General features: G+C 45.9%; 2 protein-coding genes across 5 annotated transcripts; both read left to right on the top strand.

Moving 5' to 3' along the window:
* Positions 1–1,253: 1,253 nt before the first annotated feature.
* LOC6729291 (eukaryotic translation initiation factor 4G) lies at positions 1,254–11,228 on the top strand. Its single transcript, XM_016174843.3, has 6 exons — positions 1,254–1,392; positions 2,574–4,354; positions 4,489–4,626; positions 4,680–5,567; positions 5,734–6,857; positions 6,974–11,228. Exons 2-6 carry the CDS (start codon positions 2,593–2,595, stop codon positions 9,263–9,265), a joined length of 6,204 nt encoding a protein of 2,067 aa, XP_016035934.2. The 5' UTR covers positions 1,254–1,392; positions 2,574–2,592; the 3' UTR covers positions 9,266–11,228.
* Positions 1,258–17,841, top strand: LOC6729289 (shootin-1). Of its 4 annotated transcripts, none has more exons than XM_016174846.3 (8): positions 1,258–1,392; positions 11,523–11,728; positions 11,792–11,978; positions 12,045–12,363; positions 12,540–12,652; positions 12,714–12,909; positions 13,417–13,777; positions 17,308–17,841. In XM_016174846.3, exons 2-8 carry the CDS (start codon positions 11,542–11,544, stop codon positions 17,490–17,492), a joined length of 1,548 nt encoding a protein of 515 aa, XP_016035932.1. In that variant the 5' UTR covers positions 1,258–1,392; positions 11,523–11,541; the 3' UTR covers positions 17,493–17,841. The 4 variants fall into 4 exon arrangements, 3 of the variants coding, with proteins under 3 accessions (XP_016035932.1, XP_016035931.1, XP_016035930.1); XR_001599883.3 differs by lacking the exon at positions 13,417–13,777 and adding an exon at positions 13,002–13,225 and having other exon boundaries at positions 17,308–17,416; XM_016174844.3 differs by lacking the exon at positions 1,258–1,392 and adding an exon at positions 11,314–11,453.
* The last annotated feature ends 24 nt before the right edge of the window (positions 17,842–17,865 follow it).

Raw genomic sequence — 17,865 nt, 5'->3', positions numbered from 1 at the left:
AACCGGATTCTGCGCATGTGCTCTCCTACGAATGCGTAAATTATGCACATAGAGGAGGATATCACTTAAATTAAAAAGTAAAGTTAGAATAAGCAGTACTAACAGCGAAATATGTATGGTATATATCTGATATTCTGCTTCGTGCACCACAATGCGCATTATTCAATGATTGTTTTTTATTTTTCTGTTTCGAAAGAATAATTATTTTGATGATAAAGAACATTCAAAATATTACGCGCCAAACTTGAATCCAAGTTCTCCGCCACGGTTTGAGGGCGCAGTAAAATGTATAATATTCCTGCGGGATATTTCTGGAACTTTCACAATCGATATTCGCTGCGTAGACATCGATGCTGCTGCCATCGAGTTATGTACCATCCCTACGCGCAACGGTCACTCTGATTTCATCAAACGGAACGGACGTGTTTCTGCAGACTATTTACATTACAAAATTGTTTGTAACTTATAGTGAGCCGTGTATACATAACGAGGTGAAGCAGACGATGCACTGATGTAAAGGCGCAGTGCCAGAGCAACTTTTTAGCGTGTTCCCCGCGTGGAACTGCATTTTTTTTTGTTTCCTTCCTCAGTTTTGTGTGTGGAGTGCGAGCGAGAGAGCGTGCTAGCGAGCAGGAACAGAACGGTAAGTACTGACGGCCAGACAGAGACAGAGAGAGCGCAAAAAAAGAGCGAACGGCGAAAAGTCAAAACGGTAAAAAAACATAAACCAACGCCTCGCCTTTGCAGGAAAAACTATTACCTGAAAAACTGCAAACGTTAGAAACTAAAAAAGACCCCTTGCCATTGGTGTCAAAATACGAATTTGCACTTGGCCTGCCCATTTCTCATTCTCAATCCGGGGCTGAGGCTGCTCAGCTGGACAAGGAGAGGGAATAAATTCGTAGCAGGCGCTGCTCGGATGTTCATATTCATCATATTGTAATTTTGATTCCTCGCAATTGCAAAATTTAAGCATACGTTTTAACTTCCTCTGACGCCTTTATTTACAGAACAAATTACCGTGAAATTTTAGCACTAGCCGTACGTTATTTTGTATATTTGTACGCATGTACGTGTACGTGCCACTCGTCCGTCTGCACAAATGCAGATGTACATGTGCATCATAGTGAATTGGAGTATTTTTATACATGGAATATCTGAGCTATTGTAGTATTCCGGATAGAGCCAACAACCACAAAGACGAGGAGTTTCCACGGGAAATAGGAAAAAGGAACGGAGGAGCAAATAAGCAGCAGCAGGAGGCGTAGAGCTTGACCAGGTGTCAAGGGAAGACGGATAGGCTTAAAGGCAGGTCTACCTTGGGATCTTAGAAATAGGATAAATCGAATAAACTGAGAACCATCACATCTACCAATCGACGCACAGGAAGCGGTAAGTTTCGAAATCTGACTTACAAGTCACTCCCATTATAGTTTTTGCTTGCTTTTACACAATTTGCATTACTTGTTTGTTTATTAGTTTAATAAGCACCCTACTATAACACACTGCCTCCAGTACGAATGCACTCCCAATCAGCGATCGCGATCCCATTTAGAGCAGCACCCACACATACCAATTGGTTTTGTTTACAAACAAACATGAAACAAGTGAGCCTATCTGCCAGCCAGATTTTCGTTTTCCTCGCCATGGAGTGAAAAGAGCCATGCACGTACTTTGTCTGCTGGAAAACTGGTTTTCTTCTGGCTTGGAGGTGCTTGGCCACAAACTGCAGCGGAGTTGGTTTTTCTAGGCCAGCAGAGAGCTCCAAAGAGAACAACACAGTGAATACTGGCCAATGTTTGTTTTCATATTCTTATCAATCAGCATTGAACGCTTGCTTAGCAAAACAACAATGAAATTTCGTTTGGTTACTAAAAAAAATCATATCGTAAACAGTTTTAAGTGATCTAGTTCTGGCGGGCTCCACTGTGCCGATGGATGTGCTGACGGAATGCCAAACTGGTTGTAGCCATACAGACGACAGCAGACCATAGCTCACCTCCTACGCTCGCTGGCAGCTGCTTCTTTGTGGCTGCCTTTGTTTTGTTCCGCTTTAAGGCCAGTACTGACTAATAGAGCCACTTGTTATTACCGTGTGTCACCTATGTACAAGTATTTAGGCTGCGCAAGTGACTAGTTCATTGATAAAACCGGCGATAAGGTGTCGAGCCATGTTCGAAAGCATTTTGGATGTATACACGCGCCGCGAGTGACATCATGCACCACATTCCAATTAAAGAGCTCAATTGATTGAAATCTTGCGAATAAACAAAAGGGTAAAAGAGGGAGTGCATTCGTAAAATAGCCCCTAGTCATAAGATCTAAACACATAATTTGCATGATAATTTTTGGTTGCTTTTGCACACGTTTGTTATAACTCTCATTCGCATGTATTCACGGCTTTGCCTGAAACCCTAATACGCCAAGCATTTTCCACATCGCCAACTCCATTTTCACTTTCATTTCCATCTTACTAACATTACGATTTGTACATCTGTTTTGCTCTGGCCGCGGTTTTCTTAACCCTCCGTGTGTGCCTGTGCGTGTGACGGTGCGATTGTATGCGTGTGCAGATCCTTCGAAGGTCCTCCTATGTTCCCTCAACAGGGAGGGGGTGGGAAGGGAACCAGGCCACAGTCGACACATCAGCAGAACCACAACCATCAAGCCCAGCATCACCAGGCGCCGCACTCGCACCACCATCACCTCCAGCAACAGCAGGAGCAGCAGCAGTCCCACGCAGTGTTCGTACCGAACCACAGCGGCCTGCACCACCACCAGCAGCAGCACTTACTGCAACAGCAGCAGCAGCAACACCAACAACAAGCAGCCGCCGCCGCCCATCTTCAGCAACACATCCAACAGCAACAGCAGCAGGTGCAAGCCCAGGCCCAGGCGCACCACCAGCCGGTCATCTACTACAATACCCAGCCGTCCTACGCCGCCCATTCCGCGGCGGTTAACAACAGTGCCAACGGCGGCGGCGCTACCCTCCAACTGAGCGCCGCCGCCAGTTCCAACACATTGGGACATCCCCTTACTGGTGGTCACCATGGTGGAGCAAATGGCGTGGCGCCTGGGGCGAACATGTCTCGTGCCCTGAGCAACCCAACTCTACCACCCCACTTTCAACAATCAGCTGGCCTGATCGCACCTGCCGGCGGAAATGCGGGTGGACCCTACATTTCCGCCACTTATATACCAATTAATCAGACCGGACCTTTGATGGGCATGCAGCCAGCTGTGACATTTCCCACTAACGGAGCGGCTGGAGCTCAATTCTATGCGGCTGCGCCACCTCCTCCACAACAGAAACAGCTTCCTCCCACTGCTCAACAACAAGGTCCAGGCGGTGCACCGGGAGCTGGTCAAACGCCGACACTAGCTTACTACCAACTTGCGCCGAACGCTCAGAACACTGCTGGAAACAACGTGGTTAGTGGTGCCAATACACATCGCGGCAATATGCGCGGAGGGCAGAGGTCTACTCCCACCGCCCAACATACCAACTACTTTACCGCATATACCATGGCCCCAGGAAATGCCCAACGTCCCGCTCCGACAAGTGTGGCTCCCATGATGAACTCGCGCAGCGGTGCCCTGAACGGAGCTGCTGGTTTTCATCTGCCCCACAACTTTGGCATTCCCAGTTTGGCATTGGGACCGCCTGCTGGGATGACGACCCCTATTTTGGCTCCGGCTGGAATGCAGGCGCCGCCACCCCAACCACCAGGCGGGCTGCACACATTTGCTCCGCACTTGCAGAGCAACAGCGCCACCACCTTACCTAGTGTCCCAAGTGTGACTGGAGTTCCCGCGGTGGCCAGTGGTTTTTCAACCACCTCGCTTCCAACTCCTTCAGTAACAACAGCACCGCAACTGGGGGCCAACAGCGATAAGGTATGCACGCGCAAATACGCCATTCCCATCATCCATCCTGACACCATGGAGAATGTGATGGATGGATGGAAAAGATCGGTTTTTATAAAAAAGGACTCAAACTCGACACTAACACAGCACACAGATCTGGACACAGCTCTGGATGACAATAGTACCTTGTGCCTGTACCAGGCGCCCACCCTGATGGACTCTGTCTCGGCGTCATCGGTATTGTCTGGTACAATGGTAGATCAGCAGGTGCAGACTGTGAAGCCGACGACTTCCCTTAAGCAGTCCGTTTCCCTGGAGAAGGTGCCAGAAGCGGTTTACTGCAAAGAAGCTGTGGGTCAGGACGTACACCCATCACCTCCACCCAAAACAACGGATAAGGATCAGATCAGCGTAATTGTAAAAGACATACTAGCCCACTCGGGCAACACAGAAGACCATCTAAGCTTCTGGCAGTATAGTGACGGTGAGTTCATAAAAACGTCCAAATTTTCTTTAGAATTGTATTTGTAAACGAAGGGAAGCATCTCAATATCGTTGAGATGTTGAATCGAAGTTAGCCGGGCTTCAAGTGTCAAAGTCTAATGATTCCTCTTGCAGTGGACAATGTCACGGAGACCCACAATAGCCTGCCGATAGTACAGTCGGACTTGCCCGATGCAACCGATACATGCCAGCAACCAGTGCTTTTCCAAGAGCAAGCCAAAAAGCAACGTCCCAAATTGGCCAACAAACAAAGTAAGTACCGTGGCGTTTAATACATTAACGTCGACTAAATTATTTGCTCACAGGTACAGCTACGCCAGCATCCATAGCGAATGACGTAGCTGAGGCAGCGGCCAGCGGTTGCCCAGGCGTCTCCATCCTGCCCAGAGGCCAGTCGATGGTAACACCAGCTGGCCCCTCGACAACCCCGCCACCTTCGCGTGTCGCCCAGCAGAAGCCAACAACCAAGTCGATAGCTACCACAGCTGTAGCAGCGCCGGTTAAGCCAAAAACGGAATCACCCAACAGGAAGTCGAGTATTCAGGCCGCCACCTCGACTACGACCAGTTCGGGAGCCTCCTCGTCGACAGCCTCGACACCGACCCATGCATCCAGTAAGCCTAAACAGCAGCCTGTTAACAATCTGCAGCATGGAAAGCAGATTCCAGGAAAACTACCAACTCCAGCATTACCACCGACTGCTTCACGAATCTCGGCTGCCGTTACCCTGCTTGCCGGCACCGCGAACATAACAACCACTACCAAGAAACAACGGCAGGCCCAAAAACGGGCCAGGGAGCTGGAGAAGAAAAAACAGAAATCCTCGATAACAAGCACTACAAGCACTCAAGGGCAGAACAACAATGGCAAGGGCAATGGTAATGGCAACGCCGCGCTAGAAATTAACACAAATAGCAACAATGCTGCCACAGTGACCACAACATCAATGAGCACACTGACCACAACCACGGCAACAGCACCCACAACCAAACAAGGAACGGCGGCTGTCGATGACAAGGCGACGGCGCAACCGACGACTGATACGCTTAGTGCAACTAGTAATAATCCTAAAGTAAGTTCTATTCTAAGAGACAAAAAAACTATGCTCAATCCCAAGGAGCAATTGACAAGCAAAAACAACAACAATAATAATGAGGATGGCATCGACGCGAAGGTGGACAGCGATCCTGAATGTGAGTACAAATTACTTAATTTACAAAAATTAAAATTAGTTACGACAAAGCATAGGAGAGTCTTATCTTCTCTTCTGTGCAATTCCATTTTCATAGGAATGCAATTTCCTAAGAACTGATCTTATAAAACGATAATGAGAGTCAAATGAAATCATTTTTTCTTCAGCTGACAACAAAGACGACAGCATGTCGAACATTACCGGAGAGAAGTCAGAGAAGCATTTAGCCAACGATGAGATTGTGGCCAAGTTCCTGCAGAAGGACAGCCCCGACACATCCGTTGCGCACGCGGAGACGCAACAGCTTCAATTTCTTAACAGTAGTAGCTCAGTTTGCGAGGAAGATGAGCCAGTTCCGGTGATTTCTGGAGGAGTAACCAAAACGGAGGAGAATGCCGAGGCCGAAATCAAGTTCGGTGATTTTCATGAGGATCCACGCAACGACACAGGTTTCATATGCAGCTCCACATGGTCAAGTTCGACGATCAGTAAAGCGGCGGAGGATGACTCATCGCAAAGCAGCAGGAGTGCAGATAATGTGGATTGTGCTCCCAAGGTTGTCGAACAAATTTCTGGAGAGAAGGGCGCAAGTAGCAAGATGAGCTCTCCGGTACCTAAAGCAACTGGCTCAGAACCGGGCTCCCCCAAAACCAGTCGCCAACAAGAAATGAAGTCGAAGAGTCCCAGCTCGAGTCCAGCTCCGCAGGTTCCCAAAAACTTTCGCTACAGCATTGAAACCTTACGTGAGCTTGCCAAGCGAAGAGACTCACGTAAGCCACCTATGGTGCCCTGCCAGAAGGGCGACTGCATCTCACAGCTGTTCGTATCGCGCCAGCAGCAACCGCAGCAGCACCATAGCCAGCACATCCAGCAGTACCAGCATATGAGCTTCAACGAATCATTGGACTATGTGCCCGGGAAGCGTGGTCGTGGTCACGGACCCAACAAGAAGCACCACGACGGACATCAGCAAATGGGCGGTTCCAGTAGTATGGGCAGTGGAAGTAGCGGAGGAGGTGGAATTTCGAACTCCAGTCAGCGGCACATGGACATTATCCGTGTGCAGCTATCTCTTAAGGAGGAGATAAAGCTATCCGAGTGCGCGAATGCGTGGCAGCCAGGTACTCTGCGACGCGTTTCACTAGCCGGTGGTCAGGATGAAGACGACGATGTCGAGGGAGTGTTGAAAAAAGTGCGTGGAATTCTCAACAAACTGACGCCGGATAACTTTGAAGTGCTCCTTAAGGAGATGTCCAGTATCAAGATGGACAATGAGGCTAAAATGACAAATGTAAGTTGGCTTAAATGCATATGTATGTACATATAAGCATTAAACTAAATACTTTGATATACGATTTAAATATATTTCTTGAAAACTAACAACACCGTATCGACACATTTTTTCAGGTCATGCTGCTGATCTTCGAGAAGACAATTAGTGAACCGAACTTTGCACCCACATATGCCCGCTTCTGCAAGGTACTTTTCCACGAGATCAAGGCCGAAAACAAATCCCTTTTCACCAGCTCGTTGATCACGCGTATTCAGCATGAATTTGAATCAAATGTAAATGATGCCAACGCAAAGTCCAAGAAGCTGCAGCCAACAATGGAGCGCATCAACCAGTGCTCGGACCCAGCTAAAAAAGCGGAGCTGCGCGCCGAAATGGAGGATCTGGAATACCAATTCAGACGACGTGCTTGGGGCACTGTTCGTTTTATCGGCGAGCTCTTCAAGCTGCAGTCGCTTACCAACGATCGAGTTCTCAATTGCGTGGAGTCGTTACTCGAACACGGATGTGAGGAGAAACTGGAGTATATGTGCAAGCTACTGACCACAGTGGGTCATTTGTTGGAATCCAGTCTGCCGGAGCACTACCAGCTGAGGGATCGCATTGAGAAGATATTCCGCCGCATCCAGGACATTATAAACCGTTCCCGAGGTACGTCGCACCGCCAACAGGTCCACATTAAGATCAGCAGTCGAGTGCGGTTTATGATGCAAGATGTGCTCGACTTAAGGCTACGCAACTGGGATCAGCCGGCCACCCATCAGCCAGGACAGCAGGGCGGACGCGGTCAACGACAGAAGCAGCACGATGACTCCAAGGATCAGTCCCACAGTACCGGTGGAGGTCGTGGAGGGGGAATGAATCAGCACCAGCAGTCAACTCATCACCAGCACCAAAAGCATCATAATCAGCACGGTCACGATGGCGGAAACTACTTCATGCAGAAGATGCCAAACAAACAGCATCACGAAAATCAGACCCTAAGCATAGATCCCAGCAAGTTGCGATTTAGCAACAGCAGTGCCACCGACGATTCAATTGCTAAGCTAGGCAACTCTTCGCACTACCAGTGGCGCAATGTCGGCAACCGTCCGGTCAGTTCAACGCAAGTAAATACGTCAAGTGCACCTCCGCCTACATCCTTGTTGAAACGGCCGGGCCAAAACTACAAATTCTTGCCGTATCAGCAGCCTTCGACAGCTGCGGGCACTGCCATTGCACCTGCTGGCGGTAACAAGAGCAATGTGGAAGTAAATGACGCATTCGATGGCAAGCAATGTCAGGGGCTCATTGTAAAGCTAGTTGAGGAGGCTCTCAACACGCGCGAATGGAAACCGGAGGTCCTGAGTGTATGGCGTTCGCATAGCGGCTCGCAACAGTCGAAGACTTTGCTCTATTTACTGACGGACTACTTGCACAAGTCTACGGTGAAGCGTCAGCACCGGCAGGCCTGCGGCAATATCTTTGCTTATCTAATGGAAAAGGATGCCGTGGAGAAGAAGATTTTTGAAGAGGCGTACTCCCGGTTTGGCGACGATTTTCCTGATCTGCTGGTGGATGTACCAAACGGCTGGGGCTATGTATTCGAGTTCCTGGGGCCCATCATTCACTCGGGCCATTTGGACCTAAAAGATGTTTGGCAGCGGCGCTGGCTTGATGACTTTTTCTTTGCCGAGCGGTTTGTGTACGCCTTTGTTAGTTACTTTGTTCAGGAATTCGGAGCCGCCTATGCCCGCAAGTTGTGGCACAACGACTACAAGCTTGATCGAGGCCAGCTTTTCTGGAGCGACGTGCGCAAGTATCGGGAGTTTGTACAATCGCACAGTTTTTACTTTCTGGACAACGGACCCGGACAAAATCAAGGACATGCCAAAGTTAAGGCGCCCACAACTCCACGTTCGCCGGTAGAGCACGTAGAGCGGATTAGACACCTGTTAGCCATGTCATGTGACATGGCCATCGACTACATAAACACCAACGTGGCCATCAATGACAAGTTTGTGAGGCAGCTCACTAGATTTCTGTGCTGTGATTTCGCCCTGACTGTGATGACAAATACCCACAACAACAACAAGAGCGGCGGCAACTCTAAACCGCTGCAGCTGAACACCGAGAGCTTCCGTAGCTGTTGCACTCCACTACTGCGACTGTGTATCGACGCCCAGGAGGCGCTGGAGATAGCTTGCATAGACGAGGCTGTGGACTCTCTGCAGCAGCACTTTATGACCGAGTACGAGGACGACATGGCTGCCGGCGAAACTATCTGCAACACGTTCAGCGTTCTGTACGAGAGCGAGGTGATACCCAAGGAGTCGTTCGACAAGTGGTATAAGCTAGAGATGGCGCATTCGAGAGCATACCGTCGCCCATTCATTGACAAACTGCGGGGTTTCATCGAGGAAATGTAGATGACAAAACACCAACCAGCCCATCGGATTGCAGAGAAACAAATAACCACAACGAAGAAAACAACCAACCACAAACTGATCCACACGGAAACATTGTTTGAAACCATTCCTTAGACTAGGCGCGGTCGTAGGTGTCGAAGTCATAAACAATACCCAAACGATCATTTTAAAATTTCACATGTCAATCTTACAACACATGGGGTGTCTCTCTAACACTTTCGTTTGTTAGATATCTGGCAAAATTAAGATTTGCAAACACTTATAGGTTGCACCATGAATAGATCAGACGAAATGAAAATTCTTTGTTTTTATACACAGATTTCTTTGGGAACCTAAAACTTATCCATTTCATTTGTATCACAACACGTTCCTTACAAAACTATAAGATTATTCCCTTTGTATGACTTGGTCATAATTCAGATAAACATATTTACACATTACTCGTATCAAAAAATAAAAAAAAAAAAAATAAAAAAAAAATTGAAAAACTATGTAAAACTGAATCTACGATGTCGAAAAATATTTTCAAGAAATCAAATTCTGACAATGCCTTACCCAATGTGAACTGGGTATAGAAATATATTTATGTATATTTACATATGGACTATTCATTTTTGTAATCCCACAGTATTTCGTTAAACATTTAAATTAATGCGGACATCATTTATAGAACTAGGTGCGTAGCTTAGCATACTTTTCTAGACTTTAAACCGAATTTTGTTTATTTTACCTTTCAGTACAAAGCATTATGAACTTCGTTTTGTTTGATTTTTTATAACGAACTACATTGATTTATCTACTTTCTATGCGAATGGCTCAAAACAAATACGAAACTTACTCTCCTCTTTTCCCAAATGATCTGTATTTCCAATCTCAATTCTGAGGCTTCTTGATCGACTCAGAAATTTCAAGTATATTAAATCAAATATATATAAATAAATTAAAACAATATTAATTTATAAAAAATTATACGTACGTATACTAAAAAAAATGTAAATTATAAAATTCGTAAAGACATGTAAAGTATTTAGCACACAAAGCATGATTATCCAAAGATAAATCTTAAAATTAGCTGTAAAAAGAAAAAAAAATACAGTAATATTAATTTCGAAAAAATATAAAACCCAATATATAGCTATTTAAACCAAATTAAATAAAAAAAATAATCAAGCATAGAAGCAAACACAACAAGGTAACGAGAGAAAAAGCAAAAACAAAGAGCTCTAAGCCGCCTTTAATTAGTTATTTTTATAAAATTGAACGAAAAACATACAACTAAATTGAAAAACAAAAGCAAATCAATCTCATAAATTTATATATAAAATATTTAAAGCGAGGAAACTAACAAATGTAGCAAAAAAAAAGAGTTGTACTAGACTCGAGAATTTGTGTATAAACTTTAGGTTTTTTTTATTTTTACACTACAAGTGACAAAATATGAAATTGATTTACGGCAAAAGCAAAGGAAATTGTACGCATAAGAATTAGCAAAGGAAACAAAAACCATGAAAACCCAATGCAAAAACACAGTTAAATTAAAATAGTTAAGAATTGACAAAAAACAGAAGGAGAAAACGAGCAAAAGGAATAGAATCGCTTCTGCACTAACAAGCAAATATTTCTAAAGCCAAGCTAAACCATTTATAAGCTTAAATCGAGCAGTGGGCGTGGCACTTTAACTAGTTTCGTAGCAACTTTCGGCAGGCATTCCAAATGCTTTCGGCCAACTTCTGGTATTAATTTAACCAAGGCAAACTGGTGTCCTGCATTTTTAGCAGTCGAAGCAGAAGATTGAGCAAAGCAACAGCAGAATCCGAGCGAGTCGAATACAAAATCCGACAGAAGCACACACATGCGGCACCCAGGGCAAAATAGAGAGACAGGAAAAGGGGCGTTTAAGGCAAGATTAAACAGAAATCAAGAAGAAACTGTAAACAGCAAATAATAAAATCGAAAAGTAAAATTCCAAGGCGTTTCAATGTGGGCCCCATCCCCAGGAGCGCTTGGTCACATTCGCGGCATGCAACACACACTTTCATCCGTAGCAATTCCCATACACCACCCATCCACCCTCAAATCGCATCCAACACACCTAAAACATTCATCTCTTGGTGATGGCAGCATTAAGTTCCATTTGCATTGCTTAGCATAAGAGGTTAAGGATTTAAGGCTTGTGCGCTGGCAAAACGTAAGCAAAGTTGTACTCATTTTCCTATACTCAGTTATTAATTAGAACTATAATTTACTCTTCCGCCAGGCAATAAATCTTCAGGACTATGGAACGACGCGGTCGCATCCCGGTGGCCAAGTTCCGCACCCAGGAGGCCAAGACACGCAGTAGGAGTCGCGTCAGGGAGCCGGACTACAACGAGCAGGACCCAGAGCACGATATGTTTACCTTGCTGGAGGATAACATTGCCCTCCGGGAGGAGAACAAGGCTCTTAAGCTGGAAATCGAGACCCGTGAGTTTACGTTTGTAATATTATTCTAAACAGTCAAAAAGCTAATCCTTAAACGTTTTACAGATAAAACCACACAAGAAGAGCAGCAGGCTCAGCACGAGAAGATGTGCGCTGCACTGGAATCCCTGCAGCAGCAGCAGACCAACTTCGAGACCCAAATTAAGGAGCTGAGCTCCAAGTTCAACAAGGCTCTCAACGAGCGAAACGCTTTAGACAAGTTGCACAAAATGAAGGTCGATCAAATTCACAAGTATGTTTCATAAATGTCTCAAAAAAGGTCTCAACTTATTATTGACTTATATATCTCCATTTGTAGTCTCACCAGCGAGCTGGAGCATATTCGCGAGAAGCAGCAGGATCCGGCACCTCCAATAGCTCCTCGTTCGGTGCTCGGTTCCGTTGAACTTAAGCGAAAGCTCTTCAAGATCCTGCAGTCGGGCAGTGCAGACAGTGCTGACAGTATCGGAACTCAGGAGTTGGACAGTCTGGTTGATGCCAATTCGGAAGGGGTGCCCATTACCAGCGGTCTGGTGGAGCGTCTGGCCGATGAGTTTTTGACTCTCAAAAATTCCACCAATTCGGTGGAGCTGCAGTTGTACGAGGCCAACGAAAAGATGGCCGAGCTATTAGAGCAGGTATGATGTGGGAGTACCCAATAACAATTGTTTAACGCGCTTCTAGAGTTTGTTAATATATTGTTATTATTATAAACATTTTACATTTATTTCCTCCTTGTATGGGAGGAATAAATGGACTCAGTTTAATGGTCCACTTAGGTTTTAATTATATTTTTTTCTCATTCTTGTTTTAGCAACACGCCATGGAGGAGGAAAATGAAGCGCTGCGTACGGAAAACAGCAACTTGACCAAAGTGGCCAAGTTGTTGACCGAAAACATGAAGGAGAGCGTGGAAACTAGCCAAAAGTGGGTTCATTATTATATTCCTAACAATACTGAAATGTAAACTAAATGGATGGCGTTATAGAATGGAAGCCGCTCTTATCAAGTTGAAGCAGCGCAATGATGAGCTCACTGCGAAGACTCGAGATCTGACCGATGGCCAGCCAGGATCCAGGACCAGTACGTCGTCCAGCGTGCTGAACGAGCAGGTGGAGTTCGAGCAGATCCAGGACCAGGTGCAGCAGCAGGCCAGGGAGCACAACGAGCGCATTGTGGAAATGGTTAGTCCCAAGTTCTGGTTACACTTTGATTTTGCACTTGATCTATGGCTATCTATCAATCTATCTATTCTGTCCATCTGTCAATCCATTAGCAAACACGCAGCGTGTTTGACATTTTCAAGCCGTTCTCGAATATCTTCAAGAGCAACTGAATCACAACAAGATCAGCTGGTGGAGACGATTCCCCCAATGCACATATATAATACGATCTGAAAAATGCATGGAATGTGGCCAGCTGGGCGTGTTGTTGTTCCCCATTCTTGGTGCCGGGTCAACCTTTCTTCTTTCCTCTACCAAAAAAAAACAACCGAGACACGTAAGCAACTCGCTTGCCGTGCGCCGCTTTCCCCCCACTCACGATCCTCTGGCTTTCGATGCACTAACTTGCCCCCTATATGCTTTGATAGATCTACTAATTTTCTTACACTACCACCAATCAACCCAATCTCTCCCTGCTCCTGCTCGCCCGCCCCGTTCTACCCTTGTTCTTGTTTCTTGCATTTGTAGCAAAATCTAATGGATGCGGCTATAGCCAAAACTACTAACGATGAACTAAAAAAATTACAACTTAAGTTGGAGATACTCGAGGAGCAGTTGCGCGAGGCAGTCACGCGTGCTGATCGTGCCGAGGAGCAACTGGCGCACTACCAGCAGTCTGAGCAAAAGTCGCTGGCCGCTCCGCCACCGCCGCCTCCTCCACCACCGCCCCCTCCTCCAATGGCAGGAAAGCTTTTTCCGCCCGGGGGATTTGTGGCAGCTGGCGGTGGCAGCCTGAGTGACCATATTGCCGGACATAGCTTGCGCAAGGGCAGCGGCGACAAAATCATCGAGAATGTGAAACATCAGGTACAGGCCGAGGCTGCAACAGGTATGTAATCCGATCCAGAATCAAACTGCCTTCCAGTTGTCTAGTTTTGAAAGGATATATAGAGTTTGTGTGTATTTCAGTGGGTGGGCTAAAGTGTCAATGCCACATTGATGGCCCCCAAACACGTTTTATATCGGCCTTTTTGGTCTACACTTTTACGACAATGTCATTGGTCAGCCTTCCTTCGTTTTCTACTTAAGGGACCTTTCATAGGGGATGGAAATTCAATAAAGTTTTAGAGCTGCTGGCCAGTAACTTTTTACAATTGTTCGAAAGGAGCTCGAGTGCCAGAACTCATCGGGACCCGTGAGATCGAAAAACTATTCTCAAGTTGAACAGACTTTACTTCATGTTCGAGGTCCTTCATGGGCCTGAATCGATTTGAGCAGATTAGTTTGCCTGCATTGTCTGCGTGAATTCGGGAAATTGGCCTGAAAAAAGCTGTCAGCAGGAGATTTTCCATTTTACCACCCCACTCATGTTACCAGCCATGTGTCTGCGGCTAATCCTAACCAGCCGTGCGTTGACAAGTGCCTGCCATTGTCGCCGTGTCCTGGAGATCTGGTTGAAGCGCCCAACTTGTTGCTGTCAATTGTCAGTTACGCCCACGCCACTCATCCATCCGGTGGGGCCCCTGTCCCCGCTCCTCTTCTCCAACCTCCGTTCACGCAACACACAAACCCGTCTGCGATTGTAATTGATTTTACCTACACGTCGGCTTCTTTTACGGCTCAATGCAGGCTTTCACTGGCTGGCTGGCTTTCCGCCGCCTCCTCCACTTGTGCCATTCACTCTCGACTGCCGCAGCAGCAACTTCTTAATTAAGTTTGCAAGTAGCTTTTGGATAGGGTCAGGGATGCGGGAGGCAGCGGAAAGTGATGCCCTAGACATGGTATCAATTGGAATTATTAGCACAGGGAGCACGATGCTCCGTTTTAGCATTTAAATGCTGTACGAATGTATCGTTATCATCAATACATATTTGAATAGTGATGTCACATAAAAATCCAAGAAAATTATTCCTCAAATGTTGAAGCCTTTCTTATGCAATGCTTGAAGTTATATATTTAAAAAATGACATAAAAGTTTGACAAAAGCTTTAATTATTTGTCACTCTGGCCGTAATAACATCATTGTACACAAATTCAATTGACTTTCGGATTTTCGATACTCGATTTTGTCCAGCGTTTACCCGCAATGAAAAGCTAGTTGAAACTTAATTAGGCTTTAAATTTTACCTCGCTGTAAAGCTGAACTTACTGATTGCTGGTCTATTTGTTCTCACTTTGTAATACATATGGAGGACAATGCGAAGCTAAGGAAATATAACTATATACATATAAGTGTGTACTTCATAGAGGGCAAGGTGTTTACATTGCCATGGCACTTGTAGGCCATCTTTGCCGTTTAATGTACGTCTTTTTAACGGTGAAACAATTGTGTAAACGAATCTATTTGGGTTGCAGAAACATTAAACGATAAACATGTACACACACAACACGCTTTAAATCATCATGTTGTGAATAGGGATATCATACGCATGCAGGGCAGACTTTCTGATGAGCTCAATGAAAATGAAATCAACTCATACACCCGCATCTAATGGTAAATATACGCATGTTCATACATTGTTGCTGAACCTTTTGTGCGTGTGTGCAGCAAGGCAGGATATGCATGATTACATTATATACACCTTTGGCAAATATGTATCTACGTGCTATATATTAAATATTGATCCAGTAGCTAGACCTGAATGTGCAGCTACAGGTTATTGCAATGTGGCGATATATCTTATGCATGTAAATTTAAAATTCGTCACTTACTTGGGGTTAAAACCTCAGATCAAAACAGCAATGTCAGGGCCATGCTAGGCACACATACTCGCTCACTTCAACACTTTCACTGACACTGCACACTGTCACTAAGCACTTCCGTTTCCGTTTTGTTTTGGCGCTGGTTTCATTTCTGTTGCCTACTTTTTGGCGCGCACCACGAGTCGTATGCGTAACGAGCGCACATTCAAATCGAAATCAATCAACGCGCTTATTGTTGGAAGCCAGAAAAACGCAGCCACGAATGTGACGGTTTATACGTAAATATACGTATATATAAATATTTCGATACATGTATAGAAAACTTGGCTGTATGCAACTGAGTGGCGTAGCGCCTTGCGAGCGGAGTGGAGCGGTGAACGCGCGCGCGTCTCTTGAGGCACGTGAAGCGTTTGAGCTGGCAACCAGCCGTACATCAGCTTTACGGCTAGGCATCAGCCGCTGCTCGTGTCCTGGCCGCACTCGTCAAGTCAAGCTCGTCGTCCTGCTCGGCGGGGAGGCAAACACAAATGAAGCGTTCCACACCGGAACGAGATGGAGCGAAGCGAGGCGAGGCGAAGCGAAGCGAAGTGAATGGAAATGCTGATATTGTCCAAGCCAGGCTGTGTTGTGTGTATACATAACAACAAGTTGCTGCCTGGCATTGCTGGTGTGGCTGCCATGGCCACCAGATACCTGCTACCAGCTTCACTTTCTACGGGCGACCGACCTCCATGACCTGCCTTTTTGCCGAATCTACGGGCTTATGTGTGTGCGCTAGAGTACGGTTTAAACGAATTGTCTTTGGGAGTGGGGGCGCACACATTTGTCAATATCCTGCTCGACACTAAAGCTCTCTGCGCGTCTCTCTGAGTGCCATTTCCGGTTTCATGCGATACATTGAAAACTTAAATTTGATTTAAGTTTCTCCCGAGCCATGCCGAGATTCCGGCGAACTGGAGCAAAAGGCTTTTGACGGGCTTCCTTGGAACGCCACCAAGGAAACCTGTCTGAATTTTGGCTTTAAACGAAGCTCTCGCATTTTTCCTACACTTTGCGCTTGCCTTGCTTTATGTTGGTTCCTGGCCCATTTCCCCCAACCCCGCCCAAAACTGTCAAGCTAGGACCGTATCAAATTCGACGACCATGATGACGATGGCGGAGAGGACGCAATTTATTATTTTTACGAGGAAGGGCCATGGCCATAGCACCGTTCCAGAACCGCAAGCCGCATTGTTGTTACTGGGCGGCCGGGCATGGCTTATTATTATTATTTGTGCGTTTTATATTTCCGTGTTTTATTGCGCCACTTTTCCTGCTCCTGCTCCTGCAAGTCCTGAGCTCTCGTGCTGAAAACCCCACTGAAAACACACACACACACACATCTTGAGCAGGAGTAGGAGACCGTATATTTCCATTGACTTGTATCAGGGTCCAACTTCATTTGTCGGCGGTGACAGTTGCTGAGTGCCCGACATGGTGCTCGCATCAACCCGTTTGACTCTGTCCGTGATTTATGCCCAATTGCCACCTAGCCAAAGTCCTTTAAAGTCCCAAGCTTACTCGATTACGTAGGTGAGTATTGACTGCTCCTCGGGACACTATTATGTCAAATCCTATGCTAACATCTAACCGCATGTTCGTTCGGCTTTGGTAGCGACTTATTGTAATTTCGCCGCAAAGCCTGGGTCTCATTGTCTTTCACCTTTTTTGTTTCAGGTCTTGACGCTCTGATGCGTGAGTTTAAGTCGGGAGGCGTGACCCTGCGAAGACGCAATCGCCGCAAGACGGGCACCAGCGAGGCTCTCAAGGAGATGTTCCAAGTACTAGAGATAAGTCAAAAGCAAAATCGCAACTCTAAAATATGCGTGGACCTGCACTCGTCCCGTGGAGTTGATGTTTGATCCTGTTCCCGACACCTTTCTCGCCCACTCTCTTCCACCTTGGTCTCAAATCTCAGGACCCCGCTGTCCCTGAACAACGAACATTCCGTGCATTTTCAAACCGTATTATTGTGTGCCTTTTCAAGGATGAAACTGAAGCCATTTTAAAATTTACTAAACTTAAGCCCCAACTCCAGGATGGATTTTCTCTATACAAATCTGATACCTTATATATTATCTACTTGACAATATTTATTTATAACCAACTTTTAACCGGCCTGGTTTATGTGTTCATTTTGACAGGTTTCGTGTTTTACTAATCAAAAAAACCGCAAACAAAAAATTTAATAAACTTTTTTAACCAAAAAAAGAATTTGTTTTATCTTTAAAATGT

This window comes from Drosophila simulans, chromosome 3R (assembly GCF_016746395.2).
Source record: "Drosophila simulans strain w501 chromosome 3R, Prin_Dsim_3.1, whole genome shotgun sequence".
NCBI lineage: Eukaryota > Metazoa > Arthropoda > Insecta > Diptera > Drosophilidae > Drosophila > Drosophila simulans.
Note: the sequence above shows the minus strand (reverse complement) of the source record. Positions and strands in the feature narration are given on the sequence as shown.

Coding starts and splice junctions, on each gene's coding strand:
- LOC6729291 (XM_016174843.3), top strand. CDS start 2,593: ATGTTCCCTCAACAGGGAGGGGGTGGGAAGGGAACCAGGCCACAGTCG. Junction 4,355..4,488: donor CTTCTGGCAGTATAGTGACG/GTGAGTTCATAA, acceptor TTCCTCTTGCAG/TGGACAATGTCACGGAGACC. Junction 4,627..4,679: donor CAAATTGGCCAACAAACAAA/GTAAGTACCGTG, acceptor ATTTGCTCACAG/GTACAGCTACGCCAGCATCC.
- LOC6729289 (XM_016174846.3), top strand. CDS start 11,542: ATGGAACGACGCGGTCGCATCCCGGTGGCCAAGTTCCGCACCCAGGAG. Junction 11,729..11,791: donor TAAGCTGGAAATCGAGACCC/GTGAGTTTACGT, acceptor AACGTTTTACAG/ATAAAACCACACAAGAAGAG. Junction 12,364..12,539: donor TGGCCGAGCTATTAGAGCAG/GTATGATGTGGG, acceptor TTCTTGTTTTAG/CAACACGCCATGGAGGAGGA.